The sequence below is a fragment of the Leptosomus discolor genome, chromosome 3, assembly GCF_034619465.1.
Source record: "Leptosomus discolor isolate bLepDis1 chromosome 3, bLepDis1.hap2, whole genome shotgun sequence".
Taxonomy (NCBI): Eukaryota; Metazoa; Chordata; class Aves; order Leptosomiformes; family Leptosomidae; genus Leptosomus; species Leptosomus discolor.
In genome coordinates, this window is record NC_141393.1 from 26490012 (window position 1) to 26511168 (window position 21157).

The 21157-nt window shown below is 47.9% G+C and overlaps 1 protein-coding gene across 1 annotated transcript in view; it reads right to left on the reverse strand.

The window, feature by feature from the left end:
- Nucleotides 1-8468: 8468 nt before the first annotated feature.
- The window catches only part of FLVCR2 (FLVCR choline and putative heme transporter 2), a 29480-nt gene continuing 16791 nt past the window's right edge, over nt 8469-21157 (reverse strand). The window contains exons 4-11 of the mRNA XM_086462975.1: nt 19216-19283; nt 18328-18431; nt 11587-11697; nt 10842-10947; nt 10261-10372; nt 9777-9832; nt 8899-9006; nt 8469-8537 (exon numbers count right to left, since the gene is read on the reverse strand). Coding sequence (XP_086319101.1) covers nt 8469-8537; nt 8899-9006; nt 9777-9832; nt 10261-10372; nt 10842-10947; nt 11587-11697; nt 18328-18431; nt 19216-19283 — 734 coding nt within the window. The remainder of the gene's footprint in view (nt 8538-8898; nt 9007-9776; nt 9833-10260; nt 10373-10841; nt 10948-11586; nt 11698-18327; nt 18432-19215; nt 19284-21157) is intronic.

Sequence of the window (21157 nt, forward strand, 5' to 3'; positions counted from 1 at the left end):
GTTCAAGAGAAGTCCAGGCAGCATGGAAGCAAGAGATTTGAAACACTTTCATTTTGAGTAGCTTCTTACACAAACTGCAGGTGAAAAGGTTTTATAGAGGTCAGCAGCAGTATCCCAAAGCATCAGGAAAGCTTCAAACAGTTGCCTGGAAGCAAAAGCCAGGAAGTGCAAAGAGGGAACTCCTACCTGCAGGAGGGGAAGGGAGTGTATGAAGTAGTGCCAGAGGTACAAGTAAGGGGAAAGCTGAATTCAGGCTTGGGAACCCCCACCAGAATAGATCATGGAAGCACTCCAGCAACTCTGTACAGGCTCCTCAAGCACCTCTGGGGTCTGACCACCACTCACCTGCTGTGGAGCTACAGGAACAGAGGTTTAGGAGATCAGCCAGCCAGCAGAGCTCCACCACCTTGGGAAAGGAAGGCTGTTCTCACAGCTGGGAGTCACAGTACTGGAACTGGACATGCAGAGGCTTGTGCCTGGCTTTGGGATAGGAGGATTGCTTGCCACAGTAAGCACAGAAAGGGAGCAGGGAAGTTTGAGAAGCAAGGTGTGGGGTACACTCTGCTTGTGTGCCTACTATGCAAAATTCCAGCAGTGTTTTTTTTATTGGCAGTATTTCCCTGGAGAGTAAGCATGCTACAGCTTGCAAGGGACTCCAGTAAGCTACTGAAGGTGGATGCTTGCCCTAATGTCCTAAGCCAGCCTCTAAATCTCACTGGCCTTGGGAGGAAAAAGCAACATGCTTTTGGGTGTTCCACTGAGATCCATCAGATGCATTTTTGCATCCAGGCAACATACAACGAGTAAAAAAAGGTACTTGGACCTGATAGAGTCCTGACTTATCCAGGACGTTGTTTGCGAACACAACAGAATTTCAGTCCCGTTTTAAACAAATCCCTTGCTGTGGCTGTACACCTAGAGCAGGTCACTGGTCATCCAAAATCATCCACTTATCAGTGCTCAGCCCTGCTGGTAGCATAACACTCCAGACAAGTGTTTTTAATTTTATTACAGTTCAAAAACCAGGACAAAGTCTGAAACCACTTTACTCCCTACTATCAAAAATAGGTTCTTCATACACACACACACAAAATTAATCTATCACTATATAAGCCTGGCACAGTAGTCTCAAGTGCCCTGAACACAGTAATCAAACTTGCAAGTTTGAAAGACGCCCAGCAAAGCCCAGTTTGAATGAAAACACAGTCCTGCCATTTTGGAATCCTGCAGTCTGTATGATATGCTTTCTTAAAAACCCACACAAGCTTGAAAGTATTTCCAAAGAAATGTTGCCTAAGACTTTTTCTTGAACAATTCACTCCTGAGTCAAAACAAACTATGGAAAAATCAGCAAAGATGCTTATTTCATAATGCGAAGAAACAATGCAGGAAGGTTTGCATGGATGCTGGAAACCAGGAGCAGATGAATACAGGCTGTATGTGTATGCTGAATCCACTGACACTACCCTGAAACCTTAAAGCACAATGTTAGAATGGGTCAGATCCCCTTACAACAAAGGCAGCCCACAAAGAGACTCATTATCATGTAAAATGAACATTTTATCCAAGTGTCCAAAGATAAAGAAAGCTAACCCTGCTGGTGCTCTGGTAACTGAGGCAGACAGAAGTGGGAGGACTGTTGGAACCACACTACAGCTTTATTAATAGAGGACGAGGTGTCCACAATGTCATTAGGCTAACTTAGTTCCCACTACAAGTTCTACTAATTGCAACATCTGTTTAATTATAACCATAAGCAGATAAGGGCACCGATAGAAGACAAACTGCTTGTGAACACAACGCAGGTCCTGCAGGAAGAAGGGAAAACATCCTGCAGCGTGGACACAGTGGCCAACAGCTCTGACAGGTGGCTGCTGAAAGGCTGTGATTCCTGGACAGTCAAGGCTGATAAACACTGGCTCTTGTCACTGAAGGTATGGCTATACATTACCCTGCAAAGTCAACAGCTCAGCCAGATTCTAGGCTTTCCATTTCATCACCAGAAGCCACTACTAGGTGAAAATGGAAGCTCTTTCCCTGTGAAAATCAGTGCGTTCCTTAATACACTGAGAAATCAGGCTGTTCCACAGTCCTACTCTGCAAAGACACTCAACAGCTGAACATCCATCTAAAGGTTTTTGACAGTTTTCCATCAGATCATTTCTATTTCTTCACCAGGAAGAATCACATCTCGTTAGGCCAATACTCTGGATGATGGGCCCCCAGAGAAAACAATAAGCCAGCTGCCCACCTCCACCATGGGACTGCACCTCTATTGGGTCAAGACAGGGGCAGACCCACTGTCAACAAAAGGGCTACACAGCCAATGGTATAGTGTTTCAGTGGGAAGTGTGAGGCCTGCATAGCTCCACAGCTCTGCATCCCCTGGAATCTGACACATCTGACTGTGTGTCAGTGTTCTGCTTGCAACAGCCATAGAATCATTTAGGTTGGAAAAGACCTTTAAGATCATAGAATCCAACCATTAGCCTAACACTGCCAAGTCAACCACTAAACCACGTCACTAAGCACCACATTATACCTCTTTTAAATACCTCCAGGGGTAATGATGAAACCACTTCCCTGGGCAGCCTGTTCCAATGCTTGACAACCCTTTCAGTCAAGAAATTTTTCCCAATATCCACTCTAAACCTTCCCTGGCACAACTTAAGGCCGTTTCCTCTTGTCCTCTTGCTTGTTACTTGGGAAAGAGAGACCAACACCCACCTCACCACAACCTCCTTTCAGGCAGTTGTAGAGAGCAATACGGTCTCCCCTCAGCCTCCTTCTCTCCAGACTGAACAACCCCAGTTCCCTCAGCCATTCCTCACATGACCTGTTCTCCAGACCCTTCACCAGCTTCGTTGCCCTTCTCTGGACACACTCCAGCACCTCAATGTCCTTCTTGCAGTGAGGGGCCCAAAACTGCACACAGTATTCGAGGTGCAGCCACACCAGTACCGAGTACAGGGGCACGATCACTTCCCTACTCCTGCTGGCCACACTATTGCTGACACAGGCCAGGATGCTGTTGGCCTTCTTGGCCACCTGGGCACACTGCTGGCTCATGTTCAGACGGCTGTCATCCAACAGCCGCAGGTCCTTTTCTGCCAGGCAGCTTTCCAGACACTCCTCCCCAAGCACTGCATGGGGTGGTTGTGACCTAAGTGCAGAACTAGGCACTTCTCTCTGTTGAACCTCATACAATTTGCATCAGCCCATCAATCCAGCCTGTCCAAATCCCTCTGCAGAGCCCTCCTACCCTCAAGCAGATGAACACACCCACCCAGCTTGGAGTCATCTGCAAACTTACTGAGGGAGCACTCGATCTCCTTGTCCAGATCATCAGTAAAGATATTAAACAGAACTGGCCCCAGTACTGAGCCCTGGTGAACACTTGTGACTGGCCACCAACTGGACTTAACTCCATTCACCACCACTGTTTGGGCCCAGCCATCCAGCCAGTTTTTTACCCAAAGAAGAATACACCTATCCAAACCATAAGCAGCCAGTTTCTCCAGGAGAATGCTGTGGGAAATTGTATTGAAGGCTTTACTAAAGTCCAGGGAAACAACATCCACAGCCTTTCCCTCATCCATAAAGCAGGTCATGTTGTCATAGAAGGTTAGTTAAGCAGGATGTGCCTTTCATAAACCCATGCTGACTGGGCCTGATCACCTGGTTGTCCTGTGCATGCCATGTGATGGCACTCAAGATTATCTGTTCCATAACCTTCTCTGGCATCGAGGTCAGACTGACAGGCCTGTAGTTCCCCAGATCCTCCTTCCAGCCCTTCTTGTAGACGGGTGTCACATTTGCTAACCTCCAGTCAACTGAGACCTTCCCAGTTAGCGAGGACCACTGGTAAGTGATTGAAAGGGGCTTGGTGAGCACTTCTGCCAGTTCCATCAGTATACTTGAGTGGATCCCATCCAGCCCCATAGACTTGTGTGTGTCCAAGTGGTGTAGCAGGTCGCTAGCCACTTCCCCTTGGATTATGGGGGTTTCATTCTCCTCTCTGTCCCTGTCTTCCAGCTCAGGGGGCTGGGTACCCAGAAAACAACTGGTTGTACTGTCAAAGACTGAGGCAAAGAAGGCATTAAGTACCTCAGCCTTTTCCTCATCCTCTGTCACTGTTTCCCCCTGCATCCAATAAAGGATATTCTCCTTAACCCTCTTTTTGTTGCTAATGTATTTATAGAAACATTTTTTATTGTCTTTTACAGCAGTAGCCATATTAAGTTCTAGTTGGGCTTTGGCTCTTCAAACTTTCTCCCTGTATAACCTCATGACATCCTTGTAGACCTCCTGAGTGGCCTGCCCCTCCTTGCAAAGGTCATAAACTCTCGGGTTTTTCCCCCGAGTTCCAGCCAAAGCTCCCTGTTCAGCCAGGCCGGTCTTCTTCCCTGCTGGCTTGTCTTTTGGCACATAGGGACGGCCTGCTCCTGCAACTTTAAGATTTCCTTCTTGAATAAAGTCCAGCCTTCCTGGAATCCTTTGCCCTTCAGGACTGCCTCCCAAGGGACTCTCTCAAGCGGTCTCCTAAACAGGCCAAAGTCTGCCCTCTGGAAGTCCAAGGTGTCAGTTCTGCTGACCCTCGCTCCTTAACTTCTCCAAGAATCAAAAACTCTATCATTTTGCGATCGCTACACCCAAGATGGCCTCCAACGATCACATCACCCACAAGTCCTCCTCTGTTTGTGAACAACAGGTCCAGCAGGGCACCTTCCCTAGCTGGCTCACTCACCAGCTGCATCAGGGAGTTACCTTCCACACACTCCAGGAACCTCCTGGACTGTTTCCTCTCTCTGCTGTGTTGTATTCCAGCAGACATCTGGTAAGCTGAAGTCCCCCACGAGAACAAGGGCTAGCAATTGTGAGACTTCTCCCAGCTGCTTACAGAATATTTCATCTGCCTTTTAATCCTGGTTGGGTGGTCTATAACAGCCTCCTACAATGACATCTGCCTTGTTGGCCTTCCCCCTGACTCCTACCCATAAACACTCAACCCTATTGTCACCACAGAATCATAGAACGGTTTGGGTTGGAAGGGACTTTAAAGACCATCTAGTTCCAAGACCCCTGTCATGGGCAGGGACACCTTCCACTAGACCAGGTTGCTCAAAGCCTCATCCAACCTGCCCTTGAACACTGCCAGGGAGGGGGCAGCCACAGCTTCTCTGGGCAATCTGTTCCAGTGCCTCACCACCCTCACAGTAAAGAATTTCTTCTTTATATCTAATCTAAACCCACCTTCTTTCAGGTTGAAACCATTACCCTTCATCCTATCACCACACTCCCTGGTAAAGAGTTCCTCCCTATCTTTCCTGCAGGCCCCATCATTAAGCTCTAAACAATCAAAACACTCCTTAACATACAGGGCTACCCCACCACCTCTCCTTCCTTTGCTCATCCCTTCTAAACAGTTTATAGCCATCCATTGCAGTGCTCCAGTTGTGTGAGTTGTCCCACCATGTTTCCATGATGGCAACTATATCCTAGTTTTCCTGCCACACAATGGCTTCCCAGCTCCTCCTGTTTGTTGCCTATGCTACGTGCATTGGTGTAGATGCACTTCATTTGGGTTGCTGATCCTGCCACCTTTCTCGGGGGAGAGGCCCTAATTCCTATGTGACCATTCTCAGGCACTTCCATGGCTTTTAACACATCAATAACTCTTGCATCTTTACTGCTGCATGAATCTCCATCCGCTACCTCCACTGAGATAGCAGACCAAAGGACCTCTCTACCATGCTGTCTCTTAAATGTTGGTGTGCTGCCCCCAGGCTTATCTCTAGTGAGCCTGGTTTTATCCCTTCAACCCTCCAAATCTAGTTTAAAGGTCTTTCAATGAGCCCTGCTAACTGCTGTACAAAGATCCTTTTCCCCCTTTGAGACAGGTACACCCTGTCCATTGCCAGCAAGCCTGGCATCGTGTAAACTGACCCATTATCAAAAAAAACCCAAATTCTGCCAGTGACACAGGGCTCGGAGCCAGGTATTGATCTGCTGGCTTTTCCTGTTTCTTCCCTCATCATTCCCTGCAACTGGCAGGATAAAGAACCCTACTTGTGCTCCTGATCTTTTAACCAACTGTCCCAAGGCCCTGAAGTCTCTCGATTGCCCTTAACTCTTGTTGCAACTTCATCACTGCCTACCTGAAAAAAATCAATATTGGATAATAATCTGAGGGCTGTACCAGGGTAGGAAGGTTTCTCTTCAGATCTTTAACCTAGGCCCCAGGGAGGCAGCAGACTTCCCCAAAAAGTGGGTCCGGTCTGCATTCTGTTCCCTTCAGAAGGGAGTCCTCTATGACAATGACGCATCTTTTTTTCTTTATGGAAGCAGTTTTAACACAGGGCATAAACAGCAACATGCCTGAGCCTTACAGTGTCTATTTTGCAACTGAGATGTCCATGGTAACACTGGCAATTGTACCAAGCTAGGTCTTCTGACAAAGGCAATGACATAAACTTCAGTCATCAAAAAAGTATCAGCATGCACCAAGCAGGCTTGCCCAGCTGATGCAGCTACAGCTTCTCAACTACTTGGTCCCAAATCAACACCACACATGTACTCTGCGAAAACTGCCACAGAGTGCAGCATGGAGACAGCTTCAGAAGCACTCAGCCTGGAGTCAAATCTTTCCCTGACCATGGGACTCTTCCTCATGCTTGCATCAAAGCTTGGAAGCTTCACACTTCCTGATCACATGCTCTAGTCTTAGCAGGATTAAGGCTGTTTTCCCCAACGGATTCACTCTGCTTTTGCCTGTTAGTCCTGTTGGCTGTGGCACTGATACACACCGTCAATGAACACCTTGAAAAGCAAAGGGTATCATGGTTAACTTTGCAGATCAACCAGACAGTGCAAAGCAGAGGACAGCAAGTAAAGCGTTACACTCCAAGCAACAGCTGTGAAAATGCCAAGGGCCATTGAGATTCACAGATCAGCAAACACAGAGCTTTACAATTTTCAGGCATTGTTATATCAAAAGGCACCAATCCAATGACTCTGTTATTGCTACATGTTTTTAAACTTCCTTCTTGAAGTTGGCCATGCACCCTGGCTGTGATCAAAGCCAACTATTCTACAGAGATCCTGGTATCACTTCCAGCCGAGAATCCAGACTATAAAATGTCAAAGAGTCTCCAAATGCCTGCATCTCCTCTCCACAATAACTTACTGACAATTCAGTTCTCCATCTGATCCAGCACCAGGCTTTGCCTTGCTGCGCTAGTTGAATCCCTATGCTCCTATCTGACTTGAGTCTGGTGGGATCTCCACTCTGTTCTTGAAAGCTGTCTTGTCTTTCCTCTCAGGTTGGTACCTGAGAAGGCCAGAAAGATTGTTGGTAATCTACAGCCATTGCTGTCACTCCAGAAGTGCCATTGGCTTGGTGCCTGTGACATCCATGAGTGTTCACAGAAGTAAATTAGTGTGATTCTCCTACCTTTGTGTGTGAGCTAGTGAGCAGGAATGGAAATTGATGGGGTTAGGGTTACAAGCTACAGTCCCATAATCCATGATCTGATTGCTGCCTTGGAGTCTCTGTAACAACAGCCACAAGTCACCATCCCAGAAGAGATGGAGGCAAGTAGGGAGGGAAATTAAAGGTGTGAAAAATAAAAAAGAGGAACAGGCAAAGGAAGAAACCAGTAAAATCACCCAAGCATGTGTAAGGCAGCTGTGCCACGTAGAAAAGCTCCAGTACCTGACTCAGAACTCTCCACAAAGGCCAAGCCCAGCTGGCTGCTCCCCTGACTGAAGCATCCATGTTAGCACACAACACCAGGTTCAGCCTACCTTCAGCTGGTCGAGCACCTTAAGCTTTAGAAGTACCCAGGTGAGCTCAGCCATGTGGAGGCCACATTTGGGGGTGTGGTGGGGTGTCCATCATGACTTCCTCAGAGCATGACTCCTCAGGTGGAAGGAGCTGCCAGTGAAGTTTTTGACTTACTGAGATCTGTTCCCTCACACACATCCCTCTGGTTCTTACTGCTGTCACTTCTGGAGGCTTTTAAGATTATAGAAATGACACCTGTACCACATTTGCTCTGGTCTCAACACCCTCCCCACTCCAGCAGTAAGCTCTTACAATTGTATTTATATTAAAAAGATTGATAGTAAAAATGGCTTAAGCAAAAGTGTACAATTCATACGGTGAGAGAAGGTCTGACAAAGGGAAAGGACCTTACTACTACTAGGCATCATGTCTGCTGCCAAAGGACCTTGATATTTCCTAGGCCTTCCGTATACATGTTATGAATTAACTCACAGTGCCACCAGCACCTCTCATACAATGCTGCTGCCTCAGGGCTTGCAGAGGATGGTTTGGGCTTACAGTTCATCTTCTGCTTTTGACCTCAGCCCTGTTAATCAAGGGATATAAACAGTTTGGTGTGTATCAAAACAGACTGGTCTTTACCCCAGCTCAGCTTCACTAAGTGTGTTCCAGTTAGCCCCATTCATGCCAGGATTTTGGGACAGTAGTTGTCTTCTAGCTTGGTCTTATAGGCCATGATGGGCACCCACTGCTAAAATTAGCCAAAGTTGTAAGCCTCAGAGCAGAAAAAAAGCAGGAATTCTTTTTAAGTTATGAGGGGGGACTCCTTTACCCAAACTAAGTAAATTGTACAGCCTTTTCCCCCCCATATGTAGTCTAGAATTACATGTCCAAGAACTACTCAGGGCATCATCAATTCCTTTTACTTAACCTACCCTCTGCATTTGTGTTCAGATAGTTCAGTAAAAATAAATTTTTTAAAAAAAAAGCACATATTTTGTAATTGAAAATCCACCTTCCTGAGCAGCTGGTTGGAGCAGAGCTGGTTCTTGGACCTTCTGATCTCTCTCCAGATTGGACTCGTTAGATTATCTGGAGGAAGGCAGCGCCACCTTCTGAAAAGGGCTGACTTGAGCCAGCAGAGAACTGAGCTTATGCACTTTGCTAGTCTTGGTCACTGATGGCTTCATGAGCGTTGAGTGGATGTCTCTGCTAACATCCTAGAAGAGGAAGCCACAGCAATAAAGAAAAGAGCCTCAAACAACCACCACTCCCCTCCCTTTCCCTGCAGGGAGAGCTTCGAAGGGTATCAACTGCAATTAGTTCACCAGAGGCCCTCTCCCACATGCAAACAGCTGCATTTATTGCACAGCATGCCACAGGGACATCATATCCTGAGCTCTGGTGCACACATATGAATTAGCAGCCCTGTCTGCAGCACTGCACAAAGTGTGGGGAGCCAGGCTGCTCAAGCCCTCATCTGGGCTTTGTCACCTAGCTTCTTCCAGTCCCATACACTGGACCCCACTTGCCAGCTGAGGACAGGGAATAAGAGGAATAACCTGCTTCCGTAGGGGCCTGGAATAATGGTTACCCAGATCTAAACAAGGGCAAAGCACTGGAGGGCTCAGCGCATTGTCAGGGCAGAGAAGCGAGCATAGTGCTGCCCTACGTCCGTCCCTAGCCATTATGAAGATGTGTGAAGCCCTAGATCCCAGAGGACCAGGGCCTACAGATTCTGCATGACATTAACAGCAAGCAAACAGAGGCCCCAGCAGCTGGTAGAGCTGGAATTACAGCCACTTGTCTGAAAATGCCAACAAGGAGCTTCCCCACAGGCTGGGCAAGAAGTGGCGGGATAAGAGAAGAGAATCGCAGCTGCAATCGCAACTCAGAAAGGACCAGCACTGCTCCTAGAAAGGAGAGAGGTTGGATATTGTCCTAAGCTAATAGCAGGGGCACAGCAGGGATTGAAGAGGGGTTTACTCACTGTCTGTTCATTATCCAAATTGGCCTGCTGTCTTCGGAGATCAGCCTTAATGAATGCTGGGACAGAGGAAGGAAGAAAGATGTGAAGGCAGTTAAGTCACCATGCAGAGCCCAAACCAATTTCCCCAGGACTCAAAGGGGCAGCAGAGACCCCAGAGGAGACAGGAACGTGTTACGGTGAGCAAGGGAAACCACTCTCCTGGATGAGGCAGAGAGCACTTCTGAAACAGGCAGGATAGAGACTCCTTATTGCAGCATGTAGAAGGTGCATCTTTGAGACCTCAACCAGCAGCCAGGGCAAGAAACCTTGGATCTTCTTTGTAACACAGACCAGATGCTTAAAGAAGCACAGCAGCATAGCTATGGGACTGCTGCGTGGGTCTTGTCCTTTCCTGCAGGCACCACTACACACAAAAGCCCTCCAATTCATACGCCAAGCCCAAGGGGAAGAGTCACAACAGAGGAACACTGAAAAATTTAATTACCTGTCACAATGGTCCCCAGGAGCAGGAAGGAACAAAGAAACAGGTTTCCTGCCTTTGTCCCAAAGCGATCCATGATTTGCCCTTCGCTGATGGTGAAGGCAATACCAAAAATCTACAAACAAAAACAAAGGCAGTGTCAAGCTGTACTGTTATTATAAAGAAGCCTAAACAGCTTTCCAGCTTTACCAAAGTATCAGAGCGTACAGGCCAGCCAAGCTCTTGGCCTAGTGAGGCTAAAGTTTACTTATAAACACATCCAGAGGCACATCCTTGCAGCTGATGGACAGACAGGTGACTTTTAAGGCTGGAATCCCATCTCTCACTGGAGAAGAGCCAGGTCCTACGCTGCTGGGAGCAATGTTGGAAAAGGCAAAGATGACTTGCATCCTGATGGATTTTCCCAAGCAGAAACAGAATGGGTGCCACTAGAGAAATGCCATGAGGAACGTCATTCAAAAAGCCAGGTCCCAGGGTGCTTAGATTACAATAATCATGGACAAGAAATAGGAGTCAAGTCTGGGAACTACAACTTAATCTCTCTGCCTATAAGGAGGCAAGCAAAGGGAAAACAACAGACCTACCTGTGCTGAGACATTAAGGAGCCCTGATGATGTTCCTTCTGATTCTGGGTATGTTAACTCTGCAGCAAACTCAAAGCCCAGGGGAAGGTATCCTGTCATGAAAAACCTGTAAAGAAACACACAGAAAGGAAGACTCAGCAACTTCTAGAAGGGAGACTCAGGAGGCACAGTGTACCCATACCCCTTTTGGGATGCTTCACTGACTGCACCAGATGTTTCCCCTAGCATTGTCACAGCCCAAGCAGCTGTCCAGATTCCCTCACTACAGCATAAATCTTCCTCCTACCCAGAAATACCTTTGCCCGTAGCCTCAAGGCACAGAGCCAGGCCAGCAGGGAGCTGCTGGTTGCTACAAGAACAAGGCATTAAAAGCAGCATCTCCCACAAATAACTCTAAGGGGCATCATCCCCAGCATGGTCAAACAGCCACCCAGGCCCACATGATTTTCATTCCTGCCCATTGGTCATCCATGGGGTTGTGGTACCACTCACTTCCCAAACGCTTTCACTTGATTACCCAGAACATTTAAGGAAGCTGCAGCTGAGCAGGGCCATGCTAATATCCCTGACTCTAATGAAACACAAACAAGAGGGATGGGAAGAATAGATAATTTTGTCCATAAACCGCGAGGAGCCACACACAGGCTATAGCTCACCCCAATCCCTCCTGCGCCGTGAGCTCTGCCTCTCTGCTTATCCCCTAGCAGCTCACATGTAGAGGAAAGCAGCCTGCACATGAACTTACCCCAGCATGCCTGCAGTCACAAAGACCACCCAGAGGTGGCCTAGGCTCAGAGTGAAGGTATAGGTTATCAATCCCACCAGAGACATGATATAGACGACCAGTGTTGTCAGTCTGCAAGGAAAAGCAGAGTCAGGGTTTTATTTAATCCAGTCCTCCTACCCTTTTTTTGCCCACAGATCTTGGTATAGTTTGCAGCACATAGTTTAAAAAAATAATACATTTTAAAAAGTTGCACAGCTCTGACACCCTTACCTCAGAGAGAGGAACTGGACCAGCAGAGAGGACCAAAGGGCCTGTACACACAGCAGGGCACGAGGAGAAGAGCGAGCATGACCTAGGAGATTTCACATCCCTACCTCATGGCCGAGGGCTTTGCTCCCTGTGGGGTCCAGGTATCACATCTGTAAGGAGGCACCTATGAGGCAGCCAAGAAGTTCAGATCCTACCATGGGCTGACAGGTCCCTGGTCATGCACTGTACATGCCTCTTGAGGGGGAGAATAAGAGCCAAATAAAGAGATCACTAATCTTTCTTGGGCACCCTCTGTATTATAACCAGTCGGACACACTCATAAGCAGGAGCCGAGGGGATTGAGCACTCCCAAGCAGGAAAGCAAAGGGAAGAGCTGACAACACCACTACAGTGTTATGGGCCTGTATTTTTCAGTGCTACCCAAAGCACCTTTCATTGCTGCTCCTTTCTGTGTTTAAACTGCCTACTATACTTGGAGAGGTGATGTGCAAGCCAGATCGCTCTGGCTTAAGCCTCACCCTTAAGCCACAGAAGCATTTAACAGGACTAGTGCCAGTTCCACGGCAAACAGCAGCTGAGCCATGAGCTCTCATTTCTGGGCAGAGCAGATGAAGAGACCCCATGCCCAGGAAGCATGCCAGGCAGATCCTGGGAACAGCCAGACCTGCAGTCTGGCCACACCGAGGAATGTCAGCAGGCTCAGTACTGCAAGACACACGCAGCCGCTCAAGCCAGCTTTACCAGAACTGAAATGTTAGCAATTGTCATCCCTGACTAGACACCAAGGAAACACCTCCCACATCCAAAAAACAAGGCTCTTTCTAGTACAGGAGGTAGCAAGTAGTTCTTCATAGCACCTAGTTTTGGGAAGGAAGGAAGAAAGAAAAGATAAATCCTTTACCTGACTGAAATTCCGCCAGGATCTTGAAAGCAGAACAGAATTCTACTACAGAAACTAAACCACAAACTATTTTCACTTTTTTTTTTTCCTTTTTGATGCAAATGACCACTGTCAAAAATCCAGCCCCAATCAGACAGCCAGTATTATATTGTATAACAAAATGTTTCCAGTAAACTGAATTACTATAGATAAAACCAGAATGTTCCAGCTAAGGTTGTGTCTTCCCTCATTGCTACAATGACTGAAAGTCAGTGAGGCTCATGCTCATATGTCAATTCTTATACAAATACAGGCTTGAGAAGCTAATTTCAGATTTCAACTGTCAATCCATGCTTACAAAGGTTCACCAGACACATTTAATGTATTGAGAGGCTAAACAACATTTTTCTGTGACAAGTAATTTTGTTTTGTATCAAAGGGGTAGGCAAATCCTTTAACCTCCAATGCTGTACCGCTTCTAGAATAAGTTCTTTCCAGTGCTTTCATGGAGGAAAAAAGTAATCTGTGAAGGCAGCATAAAGGGGCTGCTTACTTCTGCTATAACCTATTCAAGAGAGCTGCTATGGCCAGCATACAGCCTGGAGGCCGCAGAAGGAGAAGAGCTGAACGACTGCCAGAGGAGTTAAAGAACAACCCCAGAAAGTTGAAAGAGAAGCAGGGAAAAGCCTTTTCCTGCTCCATACAGGTTCCTCAGATCTCCCATGAATTCTTATGCTTCCTATCCCTTGACAAGCAGCCGTGGAGGAAAAGTGCTAACTAGGAAAGGGGCTCAAGGCTAGAATTACAGCTCCCTGGGCTGCACAGACCAAGTTTGAACTATGTGCTCCTTCCAAAAACAGATATCTCCAAACTACACAGCCGTCTGTGCTAAAATACAGCGCAGGCCTCCAGGAGGTGTCTGTGGCCCTAAGAAGCTTAGTCTCTGCCAACAGGGACACTTGGCACATGAGGTTTTAAAATTTTTTTTCTCCCCACAGTCAGTTCTGGTCTTGACACAGAGCTCTTCAGATAGTGCCACAAAATCCCACACAGTTTCCTAGGCCGATGGTTCAAGTATTCTAAGGAGTTTGTATCTGATTCACTGTTGTGACAGTTGTCAACAGTTGCACTTTGCCCCTAATCTCCAGGCAGAAGTGATGAATGAGTTAGCGACCAGATGTGGTCAGGACTTTATTTCACATTGATGCTATGTCATTAGTCAAGCTGCAAAGAAGTTCCCAGAACACGCAGCCCCCCACTGAGAACTAGAGCAGGCAAGCTCGTAGAAGCAGGCAGCTCTTGAGGGTGTTCTCTGTTGGAACTGCAGAACGAAGTGGGGGACAAAATGGAGAAAACTGTTCAATCTTGCCGGGGGTACTTCATCTACTGCACATTAACTGGCTCTAGGAGACTATAAGCATCCAGACCCTTGTGAAAGAACGAGACCGCAGGCTTGAGTACTGTGGAAGCGCCCTGAAGCCATGCACTGAGCGGCTGCCTGCTCGCCACAGTCTCTAACTGGGACTTGAACAGACAGCCCTGAATGCAACTCCTGCTGCAGGAAACAGCAACAAGCGCACAAGCAGGCTTCTGCTAAACCAGACTTTAGCAAGACCCTGCTCCTATGACCATACCACTGACGACAAAAGAGACTTAGTGCCCAGCAGTCCAAGCAAGACCCAAAATTTTGAAAAGGGTTTCATTGAGACACAAGTAGACACTGGTGTATAGGGAAACAATGAAACCCCTGGAGAAAAACACAGAGGCAGAGCATTTCTCAGGAAGTGGCCTTTGTCACCATGTTCACTAGAGGACAAGAAGAATGCTCTGTGGCCCTAGGGGCACCAGGGCATGGATGAATGCCCAGTTTTGCTCGCTAAGTATCCTATCATAGCCATAAATATCCTATGGGAGAGAAAAACACAAAGGAGTAGAAGCAGAATCACACAGGACATTTGCACAGCATTCTGGTGTTTTTAGCAACCTGTTCCCAGGATGGCCCTACAAGGATTCATAATTATCATTGTCTGGAACAGGTACCACCAAGCTCCTTAACAGGCTGACTAGTGCGGTGAGTGCAGCCTGGAAGTTACACATCCTAGTGCAGCACCTTAGCACAACTGGGGTTAACCTACCTGGGTGCTCTGGGCTGTGGCGAGGAAGCCCAACGCACCAATGTGGAAGCAGTGCTGCAGAGGCACCAGCTGCCAAGTCTCTGCAGCAGAGCCAGAGGGAGATCTGTGAAGGAGCTAACACACTTGTCACTTATGTGAACCTAAGCTGCCCTGACATTCATCTGCCCTCCCAGCCACACTCCCTACCCTTCTGAAGAGGCAGATTAAAGAGCTTACACAAGAGACTGTGAGAAAAGAGAGACCTTGGGGGAAAAAAGCCAGCCAGGGCCAGCACCAGAAGGGAACAGGACTGAAATGGAGAGCACAACTCCTTCTGTTCAGCCAACGCCAGATGAAACCCTAGAGTAAGGAACAGGCATGGCCTGACCCAGCCCAACAGTGTCTCACAAGGTCACTTGGACAAGAAAAGCCAAAGGGACAGGACCAGACTCACAGGGGACTGGAGCTGCAAAACCACTAGAGTCAAGCAACATCTGAAACAACAAATGAACAAGGGGTGGGGGAGGGAGGCCACAGCCACGTGCCACAGCTTTAGCTGCTTACTGGGATGTTGTGTGCAGCTCCAGAGCACTCTGCTGTATGGACTGGGAGGACGGATGGCCTCCACAGGCTTTGCCATGAGGACGGCACATTCCAGGCTGTGCTAGAACCTGAACAAAGGCCTTGTCCCTATACTCCCATAAGGATCTCACTGATGATGACACTGAGGTGTCAGATGCTGGAGAAGGGAAGAATTGGAGAGGACTGGTTTGGTTTTCATCACCTCCTCATACCTCAGCACTCAGTTTCATGCCACTTTCTTCCTGTATGAATGTCACAAAACAAAAAAGGACAGCCTTGGTGATCAGGACATTATGAAGGCATATCCACTACACAAGCAAGGACTAACCTGGAAAAGGGCTACAACAAGAAGACCCCAATTGCAGGCCAGGCTGGTCTGAGAGAGCATTCACCTTTCAGTGGAAGAGACCCAAGCACCCCATTCTCCAATATACAAGTCTTTCCTCCCTCTCCCAAACTTTAACGCACCTTTGGGCCTGTACAGATCTAAGTTTAAAATACCACTTGGGGTCCTCTGCCTAGGCAGTGGAGAGAGATGGATATTTATGACATCTTGCCTCACAGAGGTGTAGTGATGACAGCAGAGAGGGCTGTCTGGAACCAGCTGGACCCAGGGCCATGTGAACACTGCCCCTGAATGCAAAGCATGGCCAAAGAGAAGTGCTGATTAATGCAGTCCCCAAATCCCTGATTCTGAGCCAGACTCCCCTACAAACACCAATATGCCCAGCAGTCTCCAGGTGTCACAACCCCTTCTCCCTCTGGGCCAGTAACCTGAAAGATGTATAGAGTCCCGTTTAACTTTACGTCAAAACATGTTCTTTCGAAGAGATAGACTGTTCTCAACAAGCCATCCCACCAGAGGCAGCCCCAGTTCTGGGACCGCTCACTCATCACAACGTACCTCATGTATTTGTATGGGCCAAATCTGTGCCTGCTAATTCCAAAAATAAGAACAGAACAGGGGCTGCTGCAGGGACTTACCTGACAAGTGAAAGCAAGAATGCAAGGCCATTTTGTGCCTGAGCATGACAGATGGGGAAAGCCTGACTTAGCACAGCCTCACCCTTTCAAGGAACTGCTGATGGGACAATAAAGATCAAACACACATGTAGAGCTCTGCAATTCTTTCTGTTACTAACCTCCCCCTGCTCCCCTCAATCACAGCTGGATCCCATTCATTTGCTTCCCTCTCTCTCCAAGCTGACTAAAAAAAAAAAGGACTTGACATCTTTCCTTCCTGATTTTCACATGCTTACCATTTCATTCCTGACACTATCTGAGCAGCAGAGGGAAGGGGGAGGGTACCTACCTAGAACATCTGGCATCTCGACAGTTTTTTTAAATAGACTTTTAAATGGGGCTAAATAAAGACTATGTAGCACTCAAAAATTCTGCTAGTTCCACAAAAATCCACTTTGTGGGCTGCAACGGAGAAAAAATTTTTAGCAGTGCTTCTCCTCACCTAAGGCTAAATCTATCCCCAGATAGTCCCTGGGGTCTGTAGAACAAATTCCATGGGTGGCATAGCCCTATTTTTCTGCACTCTCAGCCAGCTCTGCCCACCTATGTGGTCCCTCCGATCAAGCAAAGACCATGAAAGAAATCCAGGATTTATTTTTTTCCCCTCTTTCATTCTGCCTAATTTCAAGTCCCAGCTCTGCCTCATAAGCCACAAAGCTCTTCAGCCTTCATGCTACAACCTAGCTCCACTTTGGGAGAATCAGGAAGACCATCCAGCCTAGCAGTGCCTTACCACTAGCCCCAGGGCTGGAAAGAGACACCAGTTACATTGCACAGTTAGCTAGTGCAGTTCCTAACAGCTGTGCTTCTATTTCCCAGGACTGACAAATGCGAACTACTCAGTGGCACACAACGATCTAGAAACAGCAACAAGCGACCTGCCAGTCTCTGTATTAGTCATCTGATCCTCTTTGCCAGCACCCCCAGAAGTCCTCAGCCACCATTCTTTCTTGTTAGAGACGCCCATTTCCTCTCAATTTCTGATCCCTGCACTTGACAGCTAGGGACAGAGGCCACTTCAGAAACCGCAAGCTCACAGCTAGCCAGATTCATCTAAGCTGCCCACAGTGAGAATGTGCTTTTCTGGCCCAAGATACCAGGTAGGATAATGGCAGTGGGACTTCCCTGAAAAAAAGGCTGCTGAAAAGTCACCTTCAGCTCATCACCAGCATATTGCCACTAAAGCCCCCTCTCACCCAACCTGCTCAGACAGCAGGTTATAACAGTTCTCAATGCTAGCAGGGAAACTGAAAAGCTGATTATGTAGACCTCACCATAAGGCAGGAGAGGCACTCTCCATCCCCTGGGACACAGTCTGTCAGTGAGATCTGAGTTCCTGAAGGACTGGGAGCTGCAGGACGCCCAAAGACCCTTAGCTGTCCCTTTGCAGATGGCAGTAAGCTGACCAGATCTGCCTTCCAGCCCACCAGGCAGCAAACCTAGAATTGACCCATAACCCCAATACCCCTTATGCCTGCCCTAAATACAGTGAATTGCCCTTCCACAATGCCTCTGGGCACTGGATTCAATGTGCCTTTCATTAAGCCAGACAAAGAGTCACAGAAGCTGGTTTGTAAGGGCTGAGAAATGGTCTGGTACAGTCTTGATTCTGCTTGTGCCAAGAACTCTCTCATCACTGACAAAGCAGCTGCTGGCCCATCTCATCTTCTCCCTATGCCCCCCTAAGGACCACCAGGGCCAGACCTTGTATGGGACCAGTACAGACTAATACATAGCTCCAAACTTCACTTTAAACTGATTTTTTTCCTGTAAACCCTCCCGATGATTCAATCCCTGGACTGCCAAGTTGCAACTGCACAGGGTTGCTACTTGCACAGTATCAGGGAAGAGCACGGTCACTAGGGGCACAGAGGCAAACAAGGGACTTACTTGTATGTTTTGGTTCTGTCCAACCAGATGCCGGAGATCAGAGCCCCAACCATCCCCGACAGTACAATGGTGAGTCCAATCCTGCCAGCATTCACCTCCTCCCCCTGTGGTGAGACACACACACACTCTCACGCCAATGCAGGAGCCAAGTCATAGTCAACAAGAAGCAAAGTGCAGAGAACCCAAAAAGGAAGAAACACCAAAGTTAGTGTCCCACACACCTCTTCTGCTGGTAACACACTAACCAGAACTAGCCTTTGCAAGAACGCTTTCAGGACCACTACGAGCCAATGCATTGCCCTATTCTGGCCCATGAAGGAAAGTGGTTTGGCGCTTCTCTCTGAGCCAGCCCAGAGAAAAAGGCGAGCACTGGCCAGCGTGAACAGACACTCTCAGAGGAGTCAGCATAAACCCTATGAAGCTTGCTGTCTGGTGTTGGGAATTGGGCCAGATTGACCAGGAAATATTGGGACCCACTATAAGGCAGTGCAGAAAGGAGCTCTCTGGCACTCAGCCCCAGCAATAAGCTCTACAGTAGCTCAGCTACTGAGGCACCTCGCCCTTCTGTCACCAGAACATGAGTGTGGGTAGCCTTCCCGTACTGGTAGAAATCACTCATGAACAGGGCGGAGGCAATTGCTGGAAGGATTCCTTGGAAAAAAATGCTGTCATTTAGGGTGTAAAGGGGCTGCCTTTGCTAGAGCTCATCAGCTTTTGCGTGGGATGGTGTAAAGAACTAAAGGAACCGATGCTCTCCTGCCAGCCAGCCAATTCATGCTAGAGCCAGCCAGAAGTGCTGTAGCACTGCATTTCTCACAGACGCTCCTTTAGCAGCCAGCAATGGACAACAGCAAGCATCAGAGGGCCATGAGGGTTGGATGCACTTACTGGGTAGTGATGGATCACCATGCGGTTCAGCAGAGTGGACAGGGCGTAGAAGCAACCTGTATTCAGACCTGAGAGGGGAGATAAAAATGCAGCACATTCAGAGCCTGCTACTCTCCTGCTGGGTAATGAAAAGGTAGAAATGCAGAGAGAGGTATCTTTGGGAGCAGCGATCCATAACAAGGCTGTCAAGCTTCAGGAGAGCCAGCCAGACTGGCTAGACATATGTTACTGCAAGACCAAGACACGCAGACCAAGGACAGCCAGATCTCAGCATGCAGGAGGAAGCACTCTGTAGTTTCAGGATGGTTCTTACCTTAGCAGCTAGAGGAAGGGCTGTGCGCATTTCTGGTACTGAAAGGTCTTGCCAGTCCTTCATAGGGTCTCAACCCTTCCTCATAGCCAGATCCCATCTTTAGCACTGGAGTTTTCTCCTCCCCGAGTCAAGGTAAAATACTAGAAAAACACCTGCCTCAGTACCACACCTTTACCAAGGACCTGGAATTCAATTAACACCAATGCCATTGACCTGTGCAGTTTCCTCCCAGAAAAGAGCTTGATAGCACTCTCCCTGCTGAGAGCCAGTAAAAAAACATCCTCTCCAAGCCAAGAAATACCAGAAGGCAAGTAGGAGCAGAGCCAATGGTGAAGCACAGACAACACTTCCCCCAGGCACCTGCTCTGTGTGTCTGCATGGGAAAAGTCTTGCATTTTAAAAGATATCACTGAAGCCTGAAAAAAAACCCACTGTGAAAGTAATTGTCTTTCTGAAAGGGAAGTTAGGTTAACTGTTACGAGCATCAGCCACCTGGTGAAGGTTTCTCAGTATCACCCAAGGTGAGAATGGAAACCGTTGGGGTGATACTGGTCAAGCTCCATTCAGCACTCTGCTCCAGCTTACATGCAACTCTGAGTTAAACGCCTTCCTAAAGGGCACAAAAACCAAGAGCTTTGCTTATAGTAGACAAGATCATCCACACAGGCACTGGACCAGCAGTATTGCAACGGCTACACTCTCACCTTGGGCGATACTGAGAAACCTTCCCCAGGTGGATGAGGTCTGTAACAGCCAACGCAACTTTCTTCTCAGAAAGTCATTTACATTTGCAGTTAGTTTCTCTTCAAGGCTTCAGTGATCTTGACGGGGGGAGGGATGGGGATACAGATTTCACCACTGCAGTTCACACGTCTATAGGCTCCATAAGGAGGCATGGGTTTAAAAATCTCTGGCACAGATGCCTGAAATCCTGCCAGAACACCTACATGTCAAGTTCCCACTTCCTACTTGTCCTCTTTCAGCCTCAGCTAAAAGCAGAAACACCACAGTACACAATACAGAAGTGCAGTCTAGCAGGCAGAGTTTTGACAAAGGGAACAAAACCCTGAGCTCCCCTAATCCTGAAGCCCTCCAGCTCCCCCAACCCTGAAGAACTCAGCGATCCTGCACCTAGCCCACTCCTCCACTGGGACACTGGATACCCATTGCCCTACACAGCTGATGAAGCACTCTGAGCAGCCACAAGATTGGCAGCTGGAAGAGACATCACACTTCCTTCACACAGGAGAACAACATTAAGCAGAGCTCACTCTACAGCTCAGTGGCACAGAAAACAGATGAAGAATCTTATGCAAGTTAAGCCAATTGCCTGCAACAATGCCCCCTGCTCCAAAAGCATGTGTCAGGAGGTTACAGGAAAGCCTAGTAAGCAGAGTCACATGTTCTTTAGACAGGAGGAATCCACCCAATCCTTTCCAAGAGTTACTCAGAAAGGCTGGAAGCCAGCAGGGCCAACAGCCAGAGAGGGGAAAGAACCATTGGAGATCTCACAGCAAGGAGGCGCCCTCCAGCCTTGAAAACTGGCTCTTTGCAACACTTAGCTATGACAAAGCAGCCCACAAGAGCCTAATTTGGCTTCATCTGATCTCCACCTCTGGAGCACCCTGC